The 17,936-nt window shown below is 36.4% G+C and overlaps 2 protein-coding genes across 11 annotated transcripts; both read left to right on the top strand.

Moving 5' to 3' along the window:
- The first annotated feature begins 742 nt into the window (after positions 1-742).
- Positions 743-3,756, top strand: LOC121253016 (F-box/kelch-repeat protein At3g24760-like). Its single transcript, XM_041152901.1, has 2 exons — positions 743-2,092; positions 3,281-3,756. Exon 1 carries the CDS (start codon positions 912-914, stop codon positions 2,070-2,072), a length of 1,161 nt encoding a protein of 386 aa, XP_041008835.1. The 5' UTR covers positions 743-911; the 3' UTR covers positions 2,073-2,092; positions 3,281-3,756.
- A 5,632-nt stretch (positions 3,757-9,388) lies between these two features.
- Positions 9,389-15,702, top strand: LOC121253015 (TATA-binding protein-associated factor 2N-like). 10 transcript variants are annotated; one of them, XM_041152897.1, is made up of 9 exons: positions 9,403-9,695; positions 13,600-13,680; positions 13,785-13,873; positions 14,068-14,142; positions 14,346-14,461; positions 14,608-14,835; positions 14,890-14,952; positions 15,055-15,120; positions 15,335-15,702. In XM_041152897.1, the coding sequence occupies exons 1-9, from the start codon at positions 9,573-9,575 to the stop codon at positions 15,442-15,444; spliced, it is 951 nt and encodes a 316-aa protein (XP_041008831.1). In that variant the 5' UTR covers positions 9,403-9,572; the 3' UTR covers positions 15,445-15,702. The 10 variants fall into 10 exon arrangements, with proteins under 10 accessions (XP_041008828.1, XP_041008826.1, XP_041008831.1 ...); XM_041152899.1 differs by having other exon boundaries at positions 9,404-9,695; positions 14,911-14,952; XM_041152898.1 differs by having other exon boundaries at positions 9,404-9,695; positions 15,058-15,120.
- Positions 15,703-17,936: the final 2,234 nt, after the last annotated feature.

Raw genomic sequence — 17,936 nt, 5'->3', positions numbered from 1 at the left:
CTATCCCATTTTCATCTCCCGCTCATCTGAAAACGCCCAATTTCGCAAGATCAAAACGCCCATTTCATTTTGTGGGTCTCATGCCAGGTAAACGGGATGCGCAAAGGGTGCGTGAAGTCGCTTGCATTTAGAGTTTTTCTTTTTTCAAATGGAATGGGACTCGCATAAATTATTTCTTATTTAACATTACTCATTTTAAATATAAATTTTATTTATTTTTATTAAATATTTAATATTAGAGTAATATTAAATATAATTATGGATTGTAAAAGTATCGCACAGCTTTTTTTTTAAAAAAAATGAAATCTATTATTAAAAGGTTTTTTTTTTTTTTATATAAATCACATATTTATTCAATTTTCTTAAAATGAATGGGTGAAATTTACAAATTGTAAATATTATTTCTTTTAATATTATGAAGGAAAAAAAAGAGTGCTTCTAAGGTGCCGTCAAATAGTGACCCTAAGCAAAATTTATTTTTTTTATTTCTCTTATTCATATTTTTTTAATATTTTTAAAAAATATAAAAAATATCATTTTACTAATACTAGTCTAATAGTCACTTTTGTAATCAATAAATAAAAGAAAAAATGTAAAAAAATTCAAAAGCATGAACGGTTGAAAATGAAGATACAGAATGGGACGGGTCCGACGGGATACTATTAAAAAAAAATAAAAAAAAAATCCGAGAGTTAAGTTGTCACTTGTTAGTTCATGCGGGGTGGGGTACTCGTAGTCGTCGAGCTCTCTTTTCTTATCGAGGAGTTATTTTCAATCCACCTACTACTCCGTTTCTTCTTCTATTCTTTGGACTTTGCAGTTTGCATCAACTCGCACGAATCATCCACCTTCTACTCCCTACACCTTTCCCGTCTCTGTCTCCTGTGTTCCTCTGTCTCTGACTCTCCGAAATGACTGAATTTAGCTCTCTTAGCTCTGACCTGACGGAGCACATCCTCTCCCTCCTCCCAATCCCTACCCTCATCATAGCCTCCACCGTCTGCAAGATCTGGCACTCCATCATCTCCTCCCCCACCTTCCCCTCTGCCTCCTCCCGACCCCATAGCCGCCCCTGGTTTTTTCTTTACGGCCTCCACAACACCTCTTCCAAGAACCATCAGTCCTTCGCCTACGATCCTCTTTCCGATATCTGGTTTCGCCTCCCTTGTTCCTCCTTCCCTTTCCCTTCCCCCACTTCTTCCTCCTTCCTCGGATCCCATGGCTTCCTCTTCATCACCGCCCCCTTGTTCGCCTTCTCCCCTATCCTCCATCGTTTCTCCAACATCTTTACCACCTCCCCTCTCAACTACTCCCGTGTCAACCCCCTCCTCGGCGTCTTCTATGCCAATTCCGACAAACCCAGATTCATTGTTGTCGGTGGTGTCAGATTCATCGGTAACCTAGTTGACATCGAGGAGCGTTTGGCCGTCGAGATATACGATCCCCATATGGATTCCTGGGAGATCTGTCCTCCTTTACCCGCCGATTTCAGGTCTGGTAACTCATCCTCCTCCTTGTCCTCGGCCTTGTTCGGAGGCAAATTCTACGTCTTTGGCATCTACTCCTGTTTCGTGTCGTCCTTCGATTTGGAAAAACGTGTCTGGAGCGAGGTCCAGACGCTTCGTCCTCCTGGGGTTATCTTCTCGTTCATGATCTCTTGCAGGGACCGGCTTGTTCTGGCCGGAATATGTAATTCGCCGCAAGGGTCTTCCTTTAATCTGTGGAGGATTGACGAGAACACCATGGAGTTTAGCGAGATTGCGATCATGCCTCAGGATTTGCTTTACAGCTTGTTTGATAGTGACGAGGATGATAAATTTGCGAGCTTGAAGTGTGTTGGGCTAGGTGATCTTATCTATGTTTTTAACGAAGAGTACCATAAGAGATACCCAGCTTGCGTTTGTGAGGTTAGTAGTGAGTCTGGCAAATGTAATTGGAGGAGAGTGCCTCGATTGCCTACACCTGTCAACAAGTTTCACAAGGTCATTAGCTTCTGTTCCACCGTTTCACTGTATAATATGCTTCGGGGTGGAGAGGAAGGGGTCGATGAGGTGCAGGCTATGTCTGAGTGATCAATTCGTCAATTTACGTGGTTCGTTTGAATTCACCCTGAAATCTTTTATTTTTATTTTTTTGTCGTGCTTATCATTGATATCATGATTGAAAGTAAGTTGGATTGACTACTTTTGTTTTTTTCTTTGAATGAGGAAATGTACCGTGTGTCTAATACTTATTATTATATGAAGATTATAAGCAAATTTATTTGAACTGTGAAATCGTTGAATGGGAAATTGAGCTGTTTCCATTAGTTACTTTATATAAGCAAAGCATGCACTTATGAAGATTTTTAATTTATTAAATTTGAATCATTTGTGTTAGCTTTTTTATTATCATGTTTGTGTACTGGAGTTTATGGAGTAATTGAGGCTTAGAAGGTAGCTTTTGAATAGATCTAGGGTTGGCTGTAATTGTTGAAAAATGAATTGATCATGCTATTTTACTTCCAAAAGAATACCTCATTAAATACCTTTTGAGTTTGAAGTCATGCAGAGTGTCCTAGTTGTTTGGGAATCTAATCCTTTTACTGATCTGTTATTCACTTGTCTCCTCTGTTGGTTGATTTTTGGTTATTAAATGGGTTATGCTAACATAATTGCCTTTCTATTCGGCTGCCATCTTGGCCTTGGATTATAGATGTTAGATCCCTAAAACTCAAGTTTCAGGGGCTCTTCTGCTATATTTTGTGGCTTTGAAGTTGGCCAGACTGGCAGCACTGTACTTCCTAGTTCTTTTCTTCTAGTAATCGTTGTTTTATTCACGTTTCTCTTTTTTCTTTCTTCCCTTGGTAATTACATCTCATGAACAGTCTCTTGTTTTCTGCCCTTTTGCCTTCTATGACACAAAAGAGAAAATAAGTTCATGCATACCTAGATGAGGGGGTTGATCTCCGTCATTACTACTTTCCACTGCCAGTTATTTTTGGTGCCTAAAAGGGCATACACCCCTTGAATCTCTGAAGACAATGGATACAATGGGTTAATGGCACGTTTTTCTTCTCTATTTTCTACTGGTAATTACATTCCATGAACAGTCTCTTGTTTTCTGCCTTTTTGCCTTCTATGACACGAGAGGAAATAAGGTCATGCATAACTAGCTGATGAGAGGCTTGACCTCCATCATTACTACTTTCCTCTTCCAGTTATTTTTGTTGCCTTAATTTCATGTGCATCGAAATGCAACGGCAATTGAGGTGTTATTAACATGTCAAGTTGTATGACAGGAATGCAGATGATGGATTTGCAACATTCAAATACTTGGTGAGGTACAGAAGATGTTTTCATCTAAATGAATTTATAATGCAGCTGGAGTTGGGTCCTTTTCTCTTTCACTATATGCATTTTGTTGACTTCCATTCAGTATTGCCCAAAAGATATTCTTGGTGACATTGAAGGAAATCGTGACAGGAGCAAGTGTTAATTGTTAATTCATTTTTTGTTTGTATATCAATCCCTTGAGGCTTCCTCTCAGTGTTCTTGTTGTTTAATTGCATTGGCATCAAAATGATAACAGTAATCATTGTAATTGTAATGTAGTTTGTTTATTTGGTGATCTGGGGTGAGTCTACAAATGCACTGAAATAAACTGTATGCTGTAATAACTTAATAAGTTTCAGATTGATACTTTCTGTAAACCTTTTTAGTAAGTAATTTGCATTCTGTAAGTAAAACATTAGATCAACAAGGATGTGTTCATGTTCTAAATTTCCCTGAACGAGGATGGCCGATCCTGTGCAATTTTCTTGCCCTCTTTGTAAAGTTGAATGCAACATGATTCCAATTGAGATACCAAATGGAATGAATAGGCGAGTGCGAGAACTCAATAAGCTTTTGTCAAAAAAAAAAAAATCATTGAAAGTTGAGAGTCGAGACTAGTTATTTCGCCTTTAGTTTTTTACAAAGGCTTGTCTATTTAGAGTTTGTACAAATCAGTCCCGTGATACAATGGCTCATTAAGGATATAAATGAATAAGACTGCACATTATACGTATCTCAAGGCCTTCAATGTTATAAAATACATTTAGTTTCATTAGTAAATTATAATTGTGATTATGTCGTTTTTTTTTTTTTTTTTGGTTATTCGGGGAGGGGGGTCAAACCCAAGACCTCCATTTTGAAGGCTTGGTGTTATGCCATCATGTCATATGCGTTTGACGTAATGTTGTATAGTTGATTGTATGTTATGAACTACTATTTTCTTGTTTGAGTGGATTTTTAAAAGTCTAATTTAACTTGATATTTCTTAAAATCATAAACCTCAAAATTTGACAAACAAATCGAGTCAAATTAAACTTTCAGTAGAGTACCTTACTCGAGTTTTAATCAAAGTCTTGAGTCAAGCTCATGCTTGATTTCAACATAAAGGAGTTCAACTTGGACGGCCATTCCATGTGAGACTTTAGCCGTGCCTCCTATAGCGGAACCGTGAGAATAAGATTATAGGATTTAAAGAAAGAATATAACGTCCCGAATTAAATATAAGAGGGTTTGAACGGATCCCATGACAACTATTTGAGAAAAAAAGTAGTCTTTTATAATTCATTCAAGGAATTCAAGTTATGATTTTGAGATTTTTTAATTATTAATTTCCATTGAGAAGTCAAATTAAGAAGGGGAGGCATGTGCTATGCATATTCTATAGTTTGAAATAATGTGAATCCTATGTGTATAATGTGTTGTTGAAGAAAGAAAATAAGCCGGAGTGGAAGTAGGCCAATATAATACTCCCACCGAGATAACTCACATTTACAATGATGGAAAGTGTTAACAAGATACATATACAATCTAAAAGATAAGTACCAAAAATTAGGGGAAGATAATTATGCAACTATAAGACTAGAGTTAAAAAAAGAACAATACTTTATAAAGATTACACATTGATAACTACATGATCGCTAACAGCTCCTAGACATGCAGATGCTCTTGCACTCTGCTACTTGATCCTCATCTAATACCACAGCTAGACTGAGGTCCCTTTTGGATTCGAAACTTATATCATCTCATCTCATCTCATCATTACAGTTTTTCCAAATTTTCATATAAAATATAATAAATAATTTAACTTTTTCAAATTTTAAAATAATAATAATATTAAAAATAATATTCTAATAATATTTTATTCAACTTATCTAAAACTATCTCAACTCATCTCTGAATTCAAACAGAACTTGAGACTAGAATCCTAGTGAGATGCACTGAGACTAAGGATTGTAGTGAGAGGAAGGGACTTTACTTATCTTAACACTCCCCTACAAACTCGTGGGAGATGCAATGACTAGGTGTCTGTCCTTGAGTAGCAGGAACCGAGATGTAGTAAGCTCTTGGTAAACACATTTGCATACTAATCTGTATATAAGAAGCAACAATGTCCTTTTTCACATCCTTTTCCCTGATAAAATGGTAGTCCACTTCCACATGCTTGGTTCTAGCATGGAAGATTGGATGCTTAGGCAATTGCACCCAAATTGTGGGTGCAATTGCCACACCACGACTGAGAAGGTCATGTAAGAGAGCAGTGTAGTTCCTTGAAGAGCATAGAAGCCAATTGAGTCCTGTTGTAGTAATAGCCGTTGACCTATATTCAGATTCAATACTAGATCTGGCTGCCACAAGTTGTTTCTTTGACTGCCATGAAACAAAGAAATTTCCTAGAAAAATCCCATAGCCATTAGTTGACATTCTATTAATTGGGTCTCCAGCCCAATTTGAGTCACAATAAGCTTTTAGTTGCGAAGGACCATAATTGAATAGTGCTCTTGAGATACCTTGAAACCCTCTTAGCTGCCTAGAAATGAGTGGTAGTTTGACAATGTAAAAATTGACAGTTAGTTTACTGAAAAAGCAATATCAGGTCGAGTCAATGCACAATAATGTAAGGCTCCCACAATTCACTATATGCCTATAAATTGTGGGATCAGGTAGAGGATCACCCTTAAACTTGAGTAATATTTGCCTTGAAACACATGGTGTAGAGTAAGGCTTGGCCCCAAGCCTATCAATTCTGTCCAGAAAGTCAAAGATGTACTTTGATTGGCTAAGATGCAACCCATGTATATGGATTTGGACATGAGTTCCCCAGATAATATGAAAGTTTGCCCACATATTTTATTTTAAATTCATTCTGCAGATTATCAATAAGCCATGAGATGCCTGAGGCATGAGTACTAATCACAATGAGATCGTCCACATAGATGAGCACAAATAGATGAACTGGTCCATTATGGTAGATAAAGAGGGAACCTGTGAAGTCAAGACTTTGTAAGAACTGTGTGAGTCGAGTATACTAAGCCCTAGGAGCTTGCTTGAAGCCACATATGACCTTCTTCAGTTTACACATATGGTTTGTATTTTGATTTTCAATGAATCCCTTAGGTTGCTCTATGAAGACCTCTTTTATGACATACCATGTAGAAAAGCATTGGAGACATCAAATTCCTTGAGAGGCCAGCTAAAATGCAATGCAAGAGCTAGGAGCGGTCGAACAATGGCTGATTTAATGACTGGACTGAAAGTCTCAGACTACAATGATGGACACATAGAGTCTTTTATAGTTGAGGAGTGGGAGACGATGCGAGAATCTGTAAAGTTTTTGAAAATATTTTATGAAGACACTACGAGATTTTTTGAGTCTTTATATGTCACGACTAACACCAGTTTTTTAGAGATTTGTATGCTGCAAAAAGAACTGAATATGCTGAGTAAGAGTGATAATAATTGTTTGATGAACATAACCATAAGCATGAGAATGAAATATAATAAATATTGGGGTTCATTAGATAGAATGAACTTGTTGATTTTGATTGTAGTTATGCTTGATCCACATAGTAAGTTAGGGCTTCATATTTTCCACCTGAATAAAATTTATGATGAGACTCGTGCTGAAGAGTTTGTGTCAAGTGTGAGACAGTTATTAGCAAACTTGTATGCAGAGTATAATGATACGTTCAGTTCTACCTCAACTAGCCGAGAACATGAGCCCCCTCCAACATCTACAACCACAAATGATGGTGAAAATAATCATGAGACAAAATGGTTTTATGAGTGGTATCAAGTATCTTCCGCCATTAGATCAACAGTTGCCAAAATAGAATTGGACCGTTATTTATCAGATGGTTGTGAGACACTCAGCCCATATTTTAATTTGTTGCTTTGGTGAAAAATTAATGAGCCTAACTATTTTATATTTGCGAGGATTGCATGAGACTTGTTGGACATGCTTGTTTCCACGGTTACATTGGAGTCAATATTTAGTACGAGAGATCGTATACTTGATCATTTTCGGAGTTTGTTGGCTTTGAGAACCATTAAGGCACTTATTTATGCTTAGAATTGATTGCGACATCCGTCAATACCAATTGATATCCGAAAGTCTATAGAAAATGTGGAGAGCTTTTATGGTAGAATCTGATAATGTTTTCTTCATTCAATATTCATTTGCTTTTATAAATTAATTTTAGTATTTTTCATTATCTAAATTCACTAATATTTTATATTTTAATCTTATTAACGTTTCTATATAGCGTTGGGAGCACAATCAGACGTCACAACTATTGAGGATTGAAGACCGAAGAAAATGAAGAATTATTGCAATTTATTTTTTCTAATATTTTTTAGTTGCATTGTTACTCAAGATAATTTGTTTTTATTTGTAATGTGTATTAAATATGTAGTGAAATTTTTATTTTTTTAAGTTATCTAGTAATTAGTACAGTAGTATATACTTAATACTTACGTCATCACAACATTACTATTTTACTATTGCTATAACCTAAGTCTAACATTACAAATGACATTAAAATGAAATCTAGACGTTTAAAAAGGGCTTTAAAAACTCAGCAATTTTTTCAAATTAGAATTTTAAATCAGCTAAAAAATAGTCTAAAAAGATCTTGAATTGAGCAAAAAAAAAGTCCAAAAAGATGTTGAATTGGGTAAAACAAAAAGAGCCAAAAAAAGTGGTCCAAACTAGGGTTGTACAAAAAATCAAGAAACCGACCTAGACTGGCCGTTGGAGCTCAGAACCGGCCAAAACCAGTGAGAACCGGTCGATGTGCGGCAGCAAATAGAGAAAACCGATATCGACCGGCTCGACGTCAGTTCGAACCGCTGAACCGGCCGACTAAAGAAACTATTTTTTTTATATGTTCTGTACTCAAAATGATGCCGTTCTACTTAAGTTTAAGTGGAACGACGTCATTTTAAGCCTATAGTTGTGTTTTAAACACAATTTAAACCAAACGACGCCGTTTAATTCATAACATATTAAAAAAAAATTAAGTAGAATGACGCTGTTTGGTTTACGGTGTCGTTTCGAAATAACTTTGTCTTCTTCATCGCATTGTCTTCCTAGTTCTCATCCTCTCTCTCTCTCCTCAGCAACACACTCTCTCTACTCTCTCAGAGGAAGCTTGGTCTAAGAACTGACCGTGAACCGCTAGAGAAATGAAGCAACAGTTTCGGCTGATGTTTCTCCTCCTCGTCGACCGGTTTCAGCCGGTGTTCTTCTCCAAAAATTAACTTTCGACCGGCGTCGATTTTGCCCAAAAATCGAATCGAATGGGTCGGTTTTCACCCCTAGTCAAAACCAACCAAACCAGTTCTGCTGGTTTCACCCCTCTACATTAGTCAGTTTTGGTCAATTTTTCCAGTAAAAAATCATCGGTCCGTCAGTTTCGGTTTGAGATCAAAACCGAACTGATCGGTTCTGTTTTCAACCCTATGAGCAACAATGAACTCGGAGGAATGCGCCAAACAAAGAGGAAGATGGTGCCAAAACATAGGAAAAGAAAACCGAAAAAATCACTTGTAAGGGAGAGATGTGGACTGCAATGAAATATGAGATTGTCAGTAAAAGTAAGAGAGAGAAATTAATAAGGACTATTAAATAAGAACAATTCCTTTAAAATGCTGTAAACAATTCACTTTAAAAATTTTAAAGCTATAGCAAAAATATAATAGGCCTATTAAATATAAGGGACGCTACACACACTTTGTATATTTTTTATTTTTTATTATTTATTTTATTTTTATTAAATTAATTAAATTATTTTATTTATCATCTATATATCACATATTTATTATAGAAAAAATAAAAAAAATAAAAAATGTATAATATGTGATATGTGTGAATGATAAACAAAATTTTTCATTAAATATATTTTTTAAATATGTCTATTTATATATTTTTATTTTTTAATTTTTTTAATAATTAAAAAAGTAATTATCAGTAAATTTATATTTTTAACTTGATTAAGTATATTTAAAATAAAAAAAATTAAAAAAAAGAAAAATAAAAAAACTCATTTATAATTGTGGACACATTTAGCTGGGACCCGGCATTGTCCTATGTACGTAGATACAGTGACCCTCAAAAGCAGTGACGCGAAAGACTCTCTCTCTCTCTCTCTCTCTCTCGCCGTGGTTATTAAAATCCCCACACTTTACTACTCCCACTCTGTGCTAGGGTTTTAGGGCTAGGGTTTCTCATCCAAAAAATCGGCAATTCCGGATTCAGCCATGGATAGGTATCAGAGGGTCGAAAAACCGAAGCCCGAGTCGCAGATAAACGAGAACGAGATTCGAATCACAACCCAAGGTGCCATCAGGAACTACATCAGTTATGCCACCACTCTTCTCCAGGTACCTGCCCCCCCCCCCCCCCCCCCCCCCCCCCCCCCTTTTTTTTTCTCTCAGTTTTTTGTGGTTGCATTTTGAGTTATTTTTGCTATGTTTTGCTTCTTCTTTACTCTTTGGCTTTAGGAATTATATAAATGTTTATTTAATTTCTAGAGTTGTGGGTTTATGCGTGACCCCTCCCCTATAGATTGAGCATGTTGTGTTGTGATTTACTGGTATAATGGTTGTGGTTCCAGATAATATGGCATTCTGTGTTTTTTCCTGTGGTTCTGTTTAAGAATATTTTAGATGCCGTTTTCCTTCTCTCGTTCTTTCTTTTTGTTGTTGGGGAGAGGGGGGCGGGGGGGGGAGGGGCTCCTATATGCGGGTAGTGTTTGTTTCTGTAGTTCATGGATTTTTGACTGGGTTTTTAATGGTTGAGTGAGTGATATTGTATCATGATATGCTTAGTTTCTGAGTCCTCGTATTTTTTTGCGGGTTCTATTAGGGTTCTATGGTTGATAATATTTATCAATTGTTTTCTTTATGATTTCTGTGGCTGTAAGCTTCAATATGCTCTGGCGGTGAGTGTATTTTAAACCACTTTAGAATACACTGGATATGTTGTAGCCTGTTCGAGTTTTGTTTAATGGTCAGTGTAATGCCTAGCTGACATGCATCTTCGAGAGATGCTTAACCTCTCTTGACTGGTTGTTTGGGTCGCTGGGCTTGTGAATTGAGCATATTGTTTTCTATTTCTTCGTTGAGGGTGATATATCTGTTCAATTAGATGACTGTTAGGGTAATAATTTATGGAATGTAGTTTATTTTTGTTAAATTTATTCCATTTATTTTAAAATAATGCATAGGTGAAGCTTCTAATATCCCAAGCATATGGACATCCTTAGATATCAATATATTCTAATTTTAGGTGGGCTATTACAAAATGAATAACATAGTTAATTTTTTAAACAGTTCCATTTATTTTATCCTTAAATCGGTAGTACGTGATCTATGCTGATAGAGCAAATGGATAAAATTTATATCTTGGATTTGTAACTTTTTAGTTTATAATGAAATGAAAAACTCAATAGAGCCATCCAGTCTTCCTAAGATAACATATTCTATTACTTTATTTAGTTTGGGCAATTCTCTTTTCAATTAGCACCCGGTACTTATAAAAAAAATGGCACACTGATTTTGTTTAAGGGAGACAACTTTATGATAATATATGCCAAAAACAGCTAACTTTAATACTTGAGTAGATTAGTTTTTATATGCTTCACACATTACAGAACAGATACAAAAAAGTGCTTTACGCATTACTTAATAATTCAATTTAAAGTCTATTTTTTTGTTTTGTCAGAAATTCCCCCTTTGCTCTTTATGATATGCCTGGCATAGGTCTGTAATGTTAACTTGGCTGTTATTAGCACTTTCAAGGTGTTTAATGCTGCTTGAAACTGCTGTTGAATTAAATTAAAAGGTAGACAGTGGCATTTTCAGGCCATTGCTTCTGGCTCTGGCCAAAATGTGTAGCCAAATCCTATGTGCATGTCTTAAGACCTTTGCCGTGTGGTGGCAGTTTAGTTGGATTCTTTCATTAAGTTTTATGTTGGTCACTTTTGACAGAGGCACAATGTAAAGTCATGTCCTGTTGGTGAGTGTCTCTTACCGAATTAGATGGAGAAATGACAAGAGCCTATCTCCCTTTTAATTGTTTGTAACAAAAGTTGAATCATATAATTCACTGAGCACCCTGTCATAAGAATGGTCCCTTATTTTTTATTTTTTAACTCGACCTTCTGGGTAAGGACAACAGGGCTGATCTTGAGGATTAAGGCATCAACAGTGGATTTCAAATTGAAGGAAACCAAACCAGGCACATACTTGTTCTTGGATATATCTAGTGGAAGTTGTCGTTTGGTAATAATTGTATATATGCTGATTCTAATTTCATTAATGCAACCTACTTATATATAAAAAGAAAATCATTAATGCAAAACCTGGTAAGATGATATTTTGGTGCATTGCAACCACAAAAATCATATCATTCTGCCCTAGATATAAAAAAGTTGCAAGATTGAGAAACAGGGATGAAAACCACAGCTTAAGTGCTGGTGCAGTTCAAATAGGAAGAATAAAAATGGGGAATGTGGCCAAATCTGTAATCAATCACTATACAATTATTAATTTAAAACTTGGTTTTTCTTTTCCTATTGAGTTCATTATCTTTAGGGAATGTGACGAACGATTTCTTTTTATGAGCCGTATCTAGGAAAGGGGTCCTTTGTGCTGCCACTTTATATTTAGGTTGAGTGTACCCATGGGGTTCTTTCCTATGATGTGACATTCAGTCTGAGTCCCAATGACATTTTGGGCATTTTGTTATCAGAGTTTGATGAAGAAGCTCACAGTTTGTTCAGGTTTTATCCTGCATTTGTACACTTTCTGTGTACTTGGGCTATGCCTTTTTACTTGCCTTAGTAAAATTTTCTTATCTATCAAGAGAAAAACAATTTCTTATCTATCAAGAAAAAAAAGTTTGTTCAGGTTTTATGGGCTTTGTTAGAAGTGGTGACTGCTGGCTGGACTTCAAGATTTTAAATTGACAAGCACCTTCCAACCTGACCTCACTTAGAAGTCATTTCTTCCTTCAAACTCATTTTGGGTTGGAAGCCTAAATATGGTTGGCCAAATTCCAACCAAAAAATTTATAATTTGTATTTGAGGTTTTTCAAAGGACCATTTTCTCCTCCCCCAACTCATCTCCCTAGGTATTGCATGGCTGAGATTACCAAGAGTAGGATGAGATTAGCGATTTTCTTTCTTTTCATGGTTGCCATTTGTTCTTGGCTTCTTGCATGGTTGGTGGCTGTCCTTAGTTAAAAAAAATGCCAGATGTAATGCGCAACGATATCTCCCTTTCAAAAAATAAATAAATGCTAGTCATCCCCAATAAACAGATTATAAATAAACGCTGGGGGTTGGCTCAAGTGGTAAAGGCCTTGTGCTTGGAGGTATGCTCCCCCCAGGTCTAAGGTTCAAATCCCCTTGGGTGCAAATAATCTCTAGGGGCCATTGGACTAGGGGACTTTTCCCTTGAATTACCCAAGGTGCACTTGCGGGAAACTCCTTACCGAGGGCCTGTGCACTCTTGGAATTAGTCGGGACGCTGTTCCTGGACACCTAGTTCCAATCGAAAAAAAGAGAGTATAAGATTCCAGTGAAGAGAATTTAGTTCTTCACCCTTGGCAAGCAATGCACTTCGATTGCAACAACCACAAGAAACCACCATCTGCAAGCACTTTTGAGAGGGAAGGTAGTCGGCATTGGTGCTTTTGGGGAATAGCCCATGAATGTCGATGGCAAGTTTCGACTTCCAAGCAGATGTTTGGTTGTATGCTCAAGTCAGAATGGTGAGGATTTGTAAAGAACTTCAAATGAAAAACCTGTTCCAATTTCCGTTGGGTCAAAAATCTCAAGTGGTGTTTCCAAGCCATTCTGCTCGTGAACTCATTCCTAATCTGGGGCTAACTTTTTTAATAATAAAAGTTCTAGTTAAATGTTGGAACCTGCTACGTACCAAAAAGAGATAAGTTGGAACTTGCCATTGAATTTTTTAAGACCAGTCATGCACATTGTGCATTTAATCTTGAGAGCTTTGTGTGCATCTGTTAAACATTTATTGTTGAGGTCTTTTCCTTTCTTTAGTTTCTTTAACCTTTGTGTTTGTTCTCGGAGTTTTCATGACTCTCTTCTTGATTTTGCCGCTATTTTCATATATTGATTTATCTGAATGTTTTACATTATGTGTTACTCATCGGATATCATGTCTTTATAGTTTTGCATGTGTGTAGTATGTTGCTTCATTATTTTATTAAAAATCTGATGTGCCTTTATTAATTTGGTGACATCTTATGATTAGGAAAAACGTGTTAGAGAGATTGTTTTGAAAGCAATGGGACAGGCAATCAGCAAGACAGTAGCCATCGCTGAGATTTTGAAGGTTGGTATACCTGGCAAGATCTTTCTAAGACTCTCTCTCTCTCTCACTCTCTCTCACACACACACCCCCTTGGGAACTAATTCAATATTTATGTCCTGGAACAGAAGAGAATTCCCATGTTGCATCAAGATACTGCCATTAGCTCAGAAAGCATAACTGACGTATGGGAACCCATTGAGGAGGGTCTTGTACCGTGAGTTTTTAAGTCATCATATTTTCATATCCACATAAATTTGTATATTTATGATCAAAATTTTTTTTTATTAGTAATATTTATGATCAAAAGTTATCATCATACTATAGATAACTGATCCTTGTGTACACTTTCTGTTACTAATCTTCTTTTATTACCTATTGAATATATCTGAGTATTAATGACTGATGCAGTGTGGAGATGACTCGCCATGTCTCAATGATTTCCATCACCTTATCTCCTAGAGAGCTAAACCGAAATTCTCCTGGGTAAGTTTACAAATCTTTGGCGGTGTTCAATTTTTCGCTCCATAGACCAACTATTAATATTTTATGCTATACTTTCCTGATGCAATTTTCACAAGCGCATGCAGCCGCTGAGACTTAATAATGTGTAATATTTTTTCTTTTCCGAGTTATTCAACTTGGCTTTCATGGCATGCTGTGAGAATGTCTGAAAATTTTTTCCACAGGTACCAAGCTCCACGTCATGCTGAACAACCAAAGCCACAATCTACTTATCAACAGCAACAGCCACCTAAACAAGCACGTGCCCCATACAATGCTGTTAATGAAGGTGGTGCGAGCGGCAAGTGAATAATTTGCGTGATTGTTTAGATGAACTTTTCTTATCTTTTTTTTTTCTTTGCCTAGGCAAGGACTTATTTTGTTTACCCTCTATTGTGTTCCATCTGCTGTGCAATATGTAACATGTTTCCTGCTCTTGATCTCTAGATTCATATGGACAAGGACGGGGTCGTGGGAGAGGAAGAGGTAGAGGGAGAGGGAGAGGGAGAGGTCAGAGTTGGGGCAGGGGTGGATATGGGAACTATCAAGGTGGATATGGAAACGATCAAGGTGGATATGGAAACAATCGAGGAGGATATGGAAACGATCGAGGAGGATATGGAAACGATCAAGGTGGATATGGAAACGATAGAGGTGGATATGGAAACAACCGAGGTGGATATCGAGGTGGATATGGAAGCATTCGTGGTGGATACGGAAACAATCGAGGTGGATACGGAAACAATCAAGGTGGATACGGAAACAATCAAGGTGGATATGGAGACTTTCAAGGTATAAATCTTGGTTATTGGACTATTATATGGGAGCAGATGGTGATATTTATGATGCATATTTTATTGAAGCATTTCCTTTGTTACTCACTCTTTTTACTAGCAGATAATGATGGATATTCAGACCGGGGTCGAGGCGGTGGGCGAGGCAGAAGTCGGGGTTATCGCAGTAAGTTTCTTTGTTTATCTAATTGTGCAAGTGAAACTTATTATTGCACGTTGTTGGATATTGATAGGTCGTTCGGTATATACAGTGAGGAACTAATCCTTTGGTAGTGGGTTTACTTCTGCAAGCATGTACATAGCTGCCATAGAAAATAATTCATTTTGGTCCAATTTTAAAATTTTGGCGAACTATTTTAAGATCCTTGCTTTTCCTGAAGGTACTGGATATGAAAGAGGTAGAGGTGGAGGCAGAGGGTATGGCCGTGGCCAGGGACGTATGGGGGGGCGAATGGGTGGCCGTGCAAGTCGTGGTGAGAACCAGGAATAGGCTGTTTGCCTTTTGCTTTTAGCTAAATTCTTGCCTTGGTCTGTGGGTTCAATCTATATGAATAGGGTTTTAATAGCGTGAAATGTGGTTCACAATCTCCAGCATTATTATTCAGTGGTTTTTTCTTTCATCGTTGTATGGATGTGGGCGAGGTTGTTCTGTTCATCTGTTGCATCCGCCCTAAGATCAATGTGGTTGGTTTGCTGTAATTCATTTTACCCTTGTGGTTGCTAATATCCTTTTTGACTTTTGTATTTATATTTATATGTGTTTATTTCTTTGATAGAATTTCCTCTACTGGTCTTGTGCCATGTTCAGTTGAATTTCCCCTTGGTGAATGTCATAGGATGTGATCACAGCCTGATATTCTGTAATTAGGGTTTGAAATAGCTGCACCGGGCCCCATGGTTGAAGGAGGGTAACTTAAAGGGTGGGAAGTAAAATCTAGCCTCGAGTTTTAATTAGTGGTTTCTGTGGGATTTGAATCTGGTTTGCTGTTGGAAAGAAGAATAAATATCAGATAGGTGATCGGAGGTAAAGAGCATAAAACGAGGAGCTTCTTACATCTTAGGTAATTGGCCACAATAAACACAACACATCGTTTTCATGCATAATCCTCATGTGCCCTTGAGGTAGTCCCGTGATTGAGTTTTCTATAATTTTCTGGCCTAAACAGTTTTTAGATATAGGCACAACACTGTAGATTTCATTGTATTAACTATTAAACGCTACCTATGGTTAATGTAGATTCCAATATTTGTGTGATACAGATAAGTGCTATAGCCACAAAGATATCCCATTATCCATTTGAGTGAATTTTTGTAATGTTTTGGTTGGCCTCTATCATGTTTGTGTTCCTGAGTGTGGCTGATCATTTTTCTGCTTTGAAGTTGTGTCGTGTGATCCATGAGTTTCATTGTCGAAAGAGAAATTATATGCTGGGTCCCCCACATAGTAGCCACATACCAAATTACTGTACACCCATTTCCCAGCAGTGTCTTCACAAAATGCGATTCCTGTTCTTGATGCAAGATTGCAGTCATGTTTTGTTTATATTAATTATTATTAAGATTCATTTATTTGTTTTTTGTTACAGCAAGTTATGGATAGGAATTGAGTAATGCTACTTTTCACTCACATGGTGATGTGTAACATTTCAAATGACTTCCATCCGTTAAGAGAATTGTTTTAGCTACAAATAGATTTTACAAAAATAAATATACAAATTGATATTTGATGTGATTCGTCAGATTGTAAAGTTATTTTTATTATAAAATAGATCTAAAATGTTATATAAAATCATGTCAGTTTGTAGGTACTTAAATATTATTATTCACTTGAAATATGCCATATCATCAAGCATTAGAATAGAGAAGAGCATTACTCGATAGGATTTATGATAACTTTTGGTGCTTAACTTTTGGTCTTGAAACCAATAAGGGTTGGCTCAAGTGGTAAAGACTTTAGGCTTAGGAGTATGCTCTCGCTTAGGTCTACTATAGGTCTAAGGTTCAAATCCTCTTGGGTGTAAACAATCTTTATGGGTCATCGGAATGTTAATTGGACACCTGGTGCCAATCAATAATAATAATAAGTTTTGATCTTGAAAAGCTTATTTGTGCGTACATCTCTTTTATAAAGTCCAATATTCAATTGGAGTATGAGAAATGCTAGCAAAACATCTTTTAATAAATAAACCTTAACCCACGAGTAAAAAGAGAAAATAAAACTAGAGTAAACATTTCAAGAAGGGGGGGAAAAAAAAATTTGGAAGAAAATGTAGGAGAATTCGTATCTATTGGCAGAGAGGACAAAGTAAGATGAAACTTCAGATAAACTAGGAGACGGATATTTCCGTAGTTCAAAGAATGAGTCGGCACTGTAATTAAAATTGTCATTCTTTACGATCCAAGTATTTGTTGGGATTTCTCACCCCCTTTTTATATTTTAATCCTTCAATTAATGAAAAAGACAAAACGCTCCAACGTTTTTAGCTCAGCTTCTGCTGATCAATGTCTTCTATCCTCATTCAGAATGGCTAGTTAATACAATAACATATAAATATATATATATATATATATATATATATATATATTATCCGCATCAATTCAAAATTCCTTGTTTTTGTATATTTATATATCATATCAAGTAGGTTAACCATGTCATCAAGAAAACAAACTTCTACCGTCCATCTGTTTCATATATGAGGCAATTAATTAATTATTATTTTTTTCATGTCAGAATGTATAATTAATTCTCATATTGGTTAAAAAGAAAATGTCCGGTGCAACCGCCGGGTAATCTTCACATTATTTAAATAAAACGGTGTGTTTTAATTGAAACTTGCAGCAGACAATGAGAGCAATTAATCACGTGATAGTCTTCTTTGTTAAAGTTGAATACACTGTTTTACTCTCGTCATTCCATCCTCTACTCCCTTCTCCTTTTTAAGTTTTTTTTCATTTCTTCCTTCCCCAAGCTTTTTTCTTCCG

The sequence above is a fragment of the Juglans microcarpa x Juglans regia genome, chromosome 2S (genome assembly GCF_004785595.1).
Source record: "Juglans microcarpa x Juglans regia isolate MS1-56 chromosome 2S, Jm3101_v1.0, whole genome shotgun sequence".
NCBI lineage: Eukaryota > Viridiplantae > Streptophyta > Magnoliopsida > Fagales > Juglandaceae > Juglans > Juglans microcarpa x Juglans regia.
The sequence above is the reverse complement of the archived record's forward strand: the minus strand, read 5'-3'. Positions and strand labels throughout refer to the sequence as shown.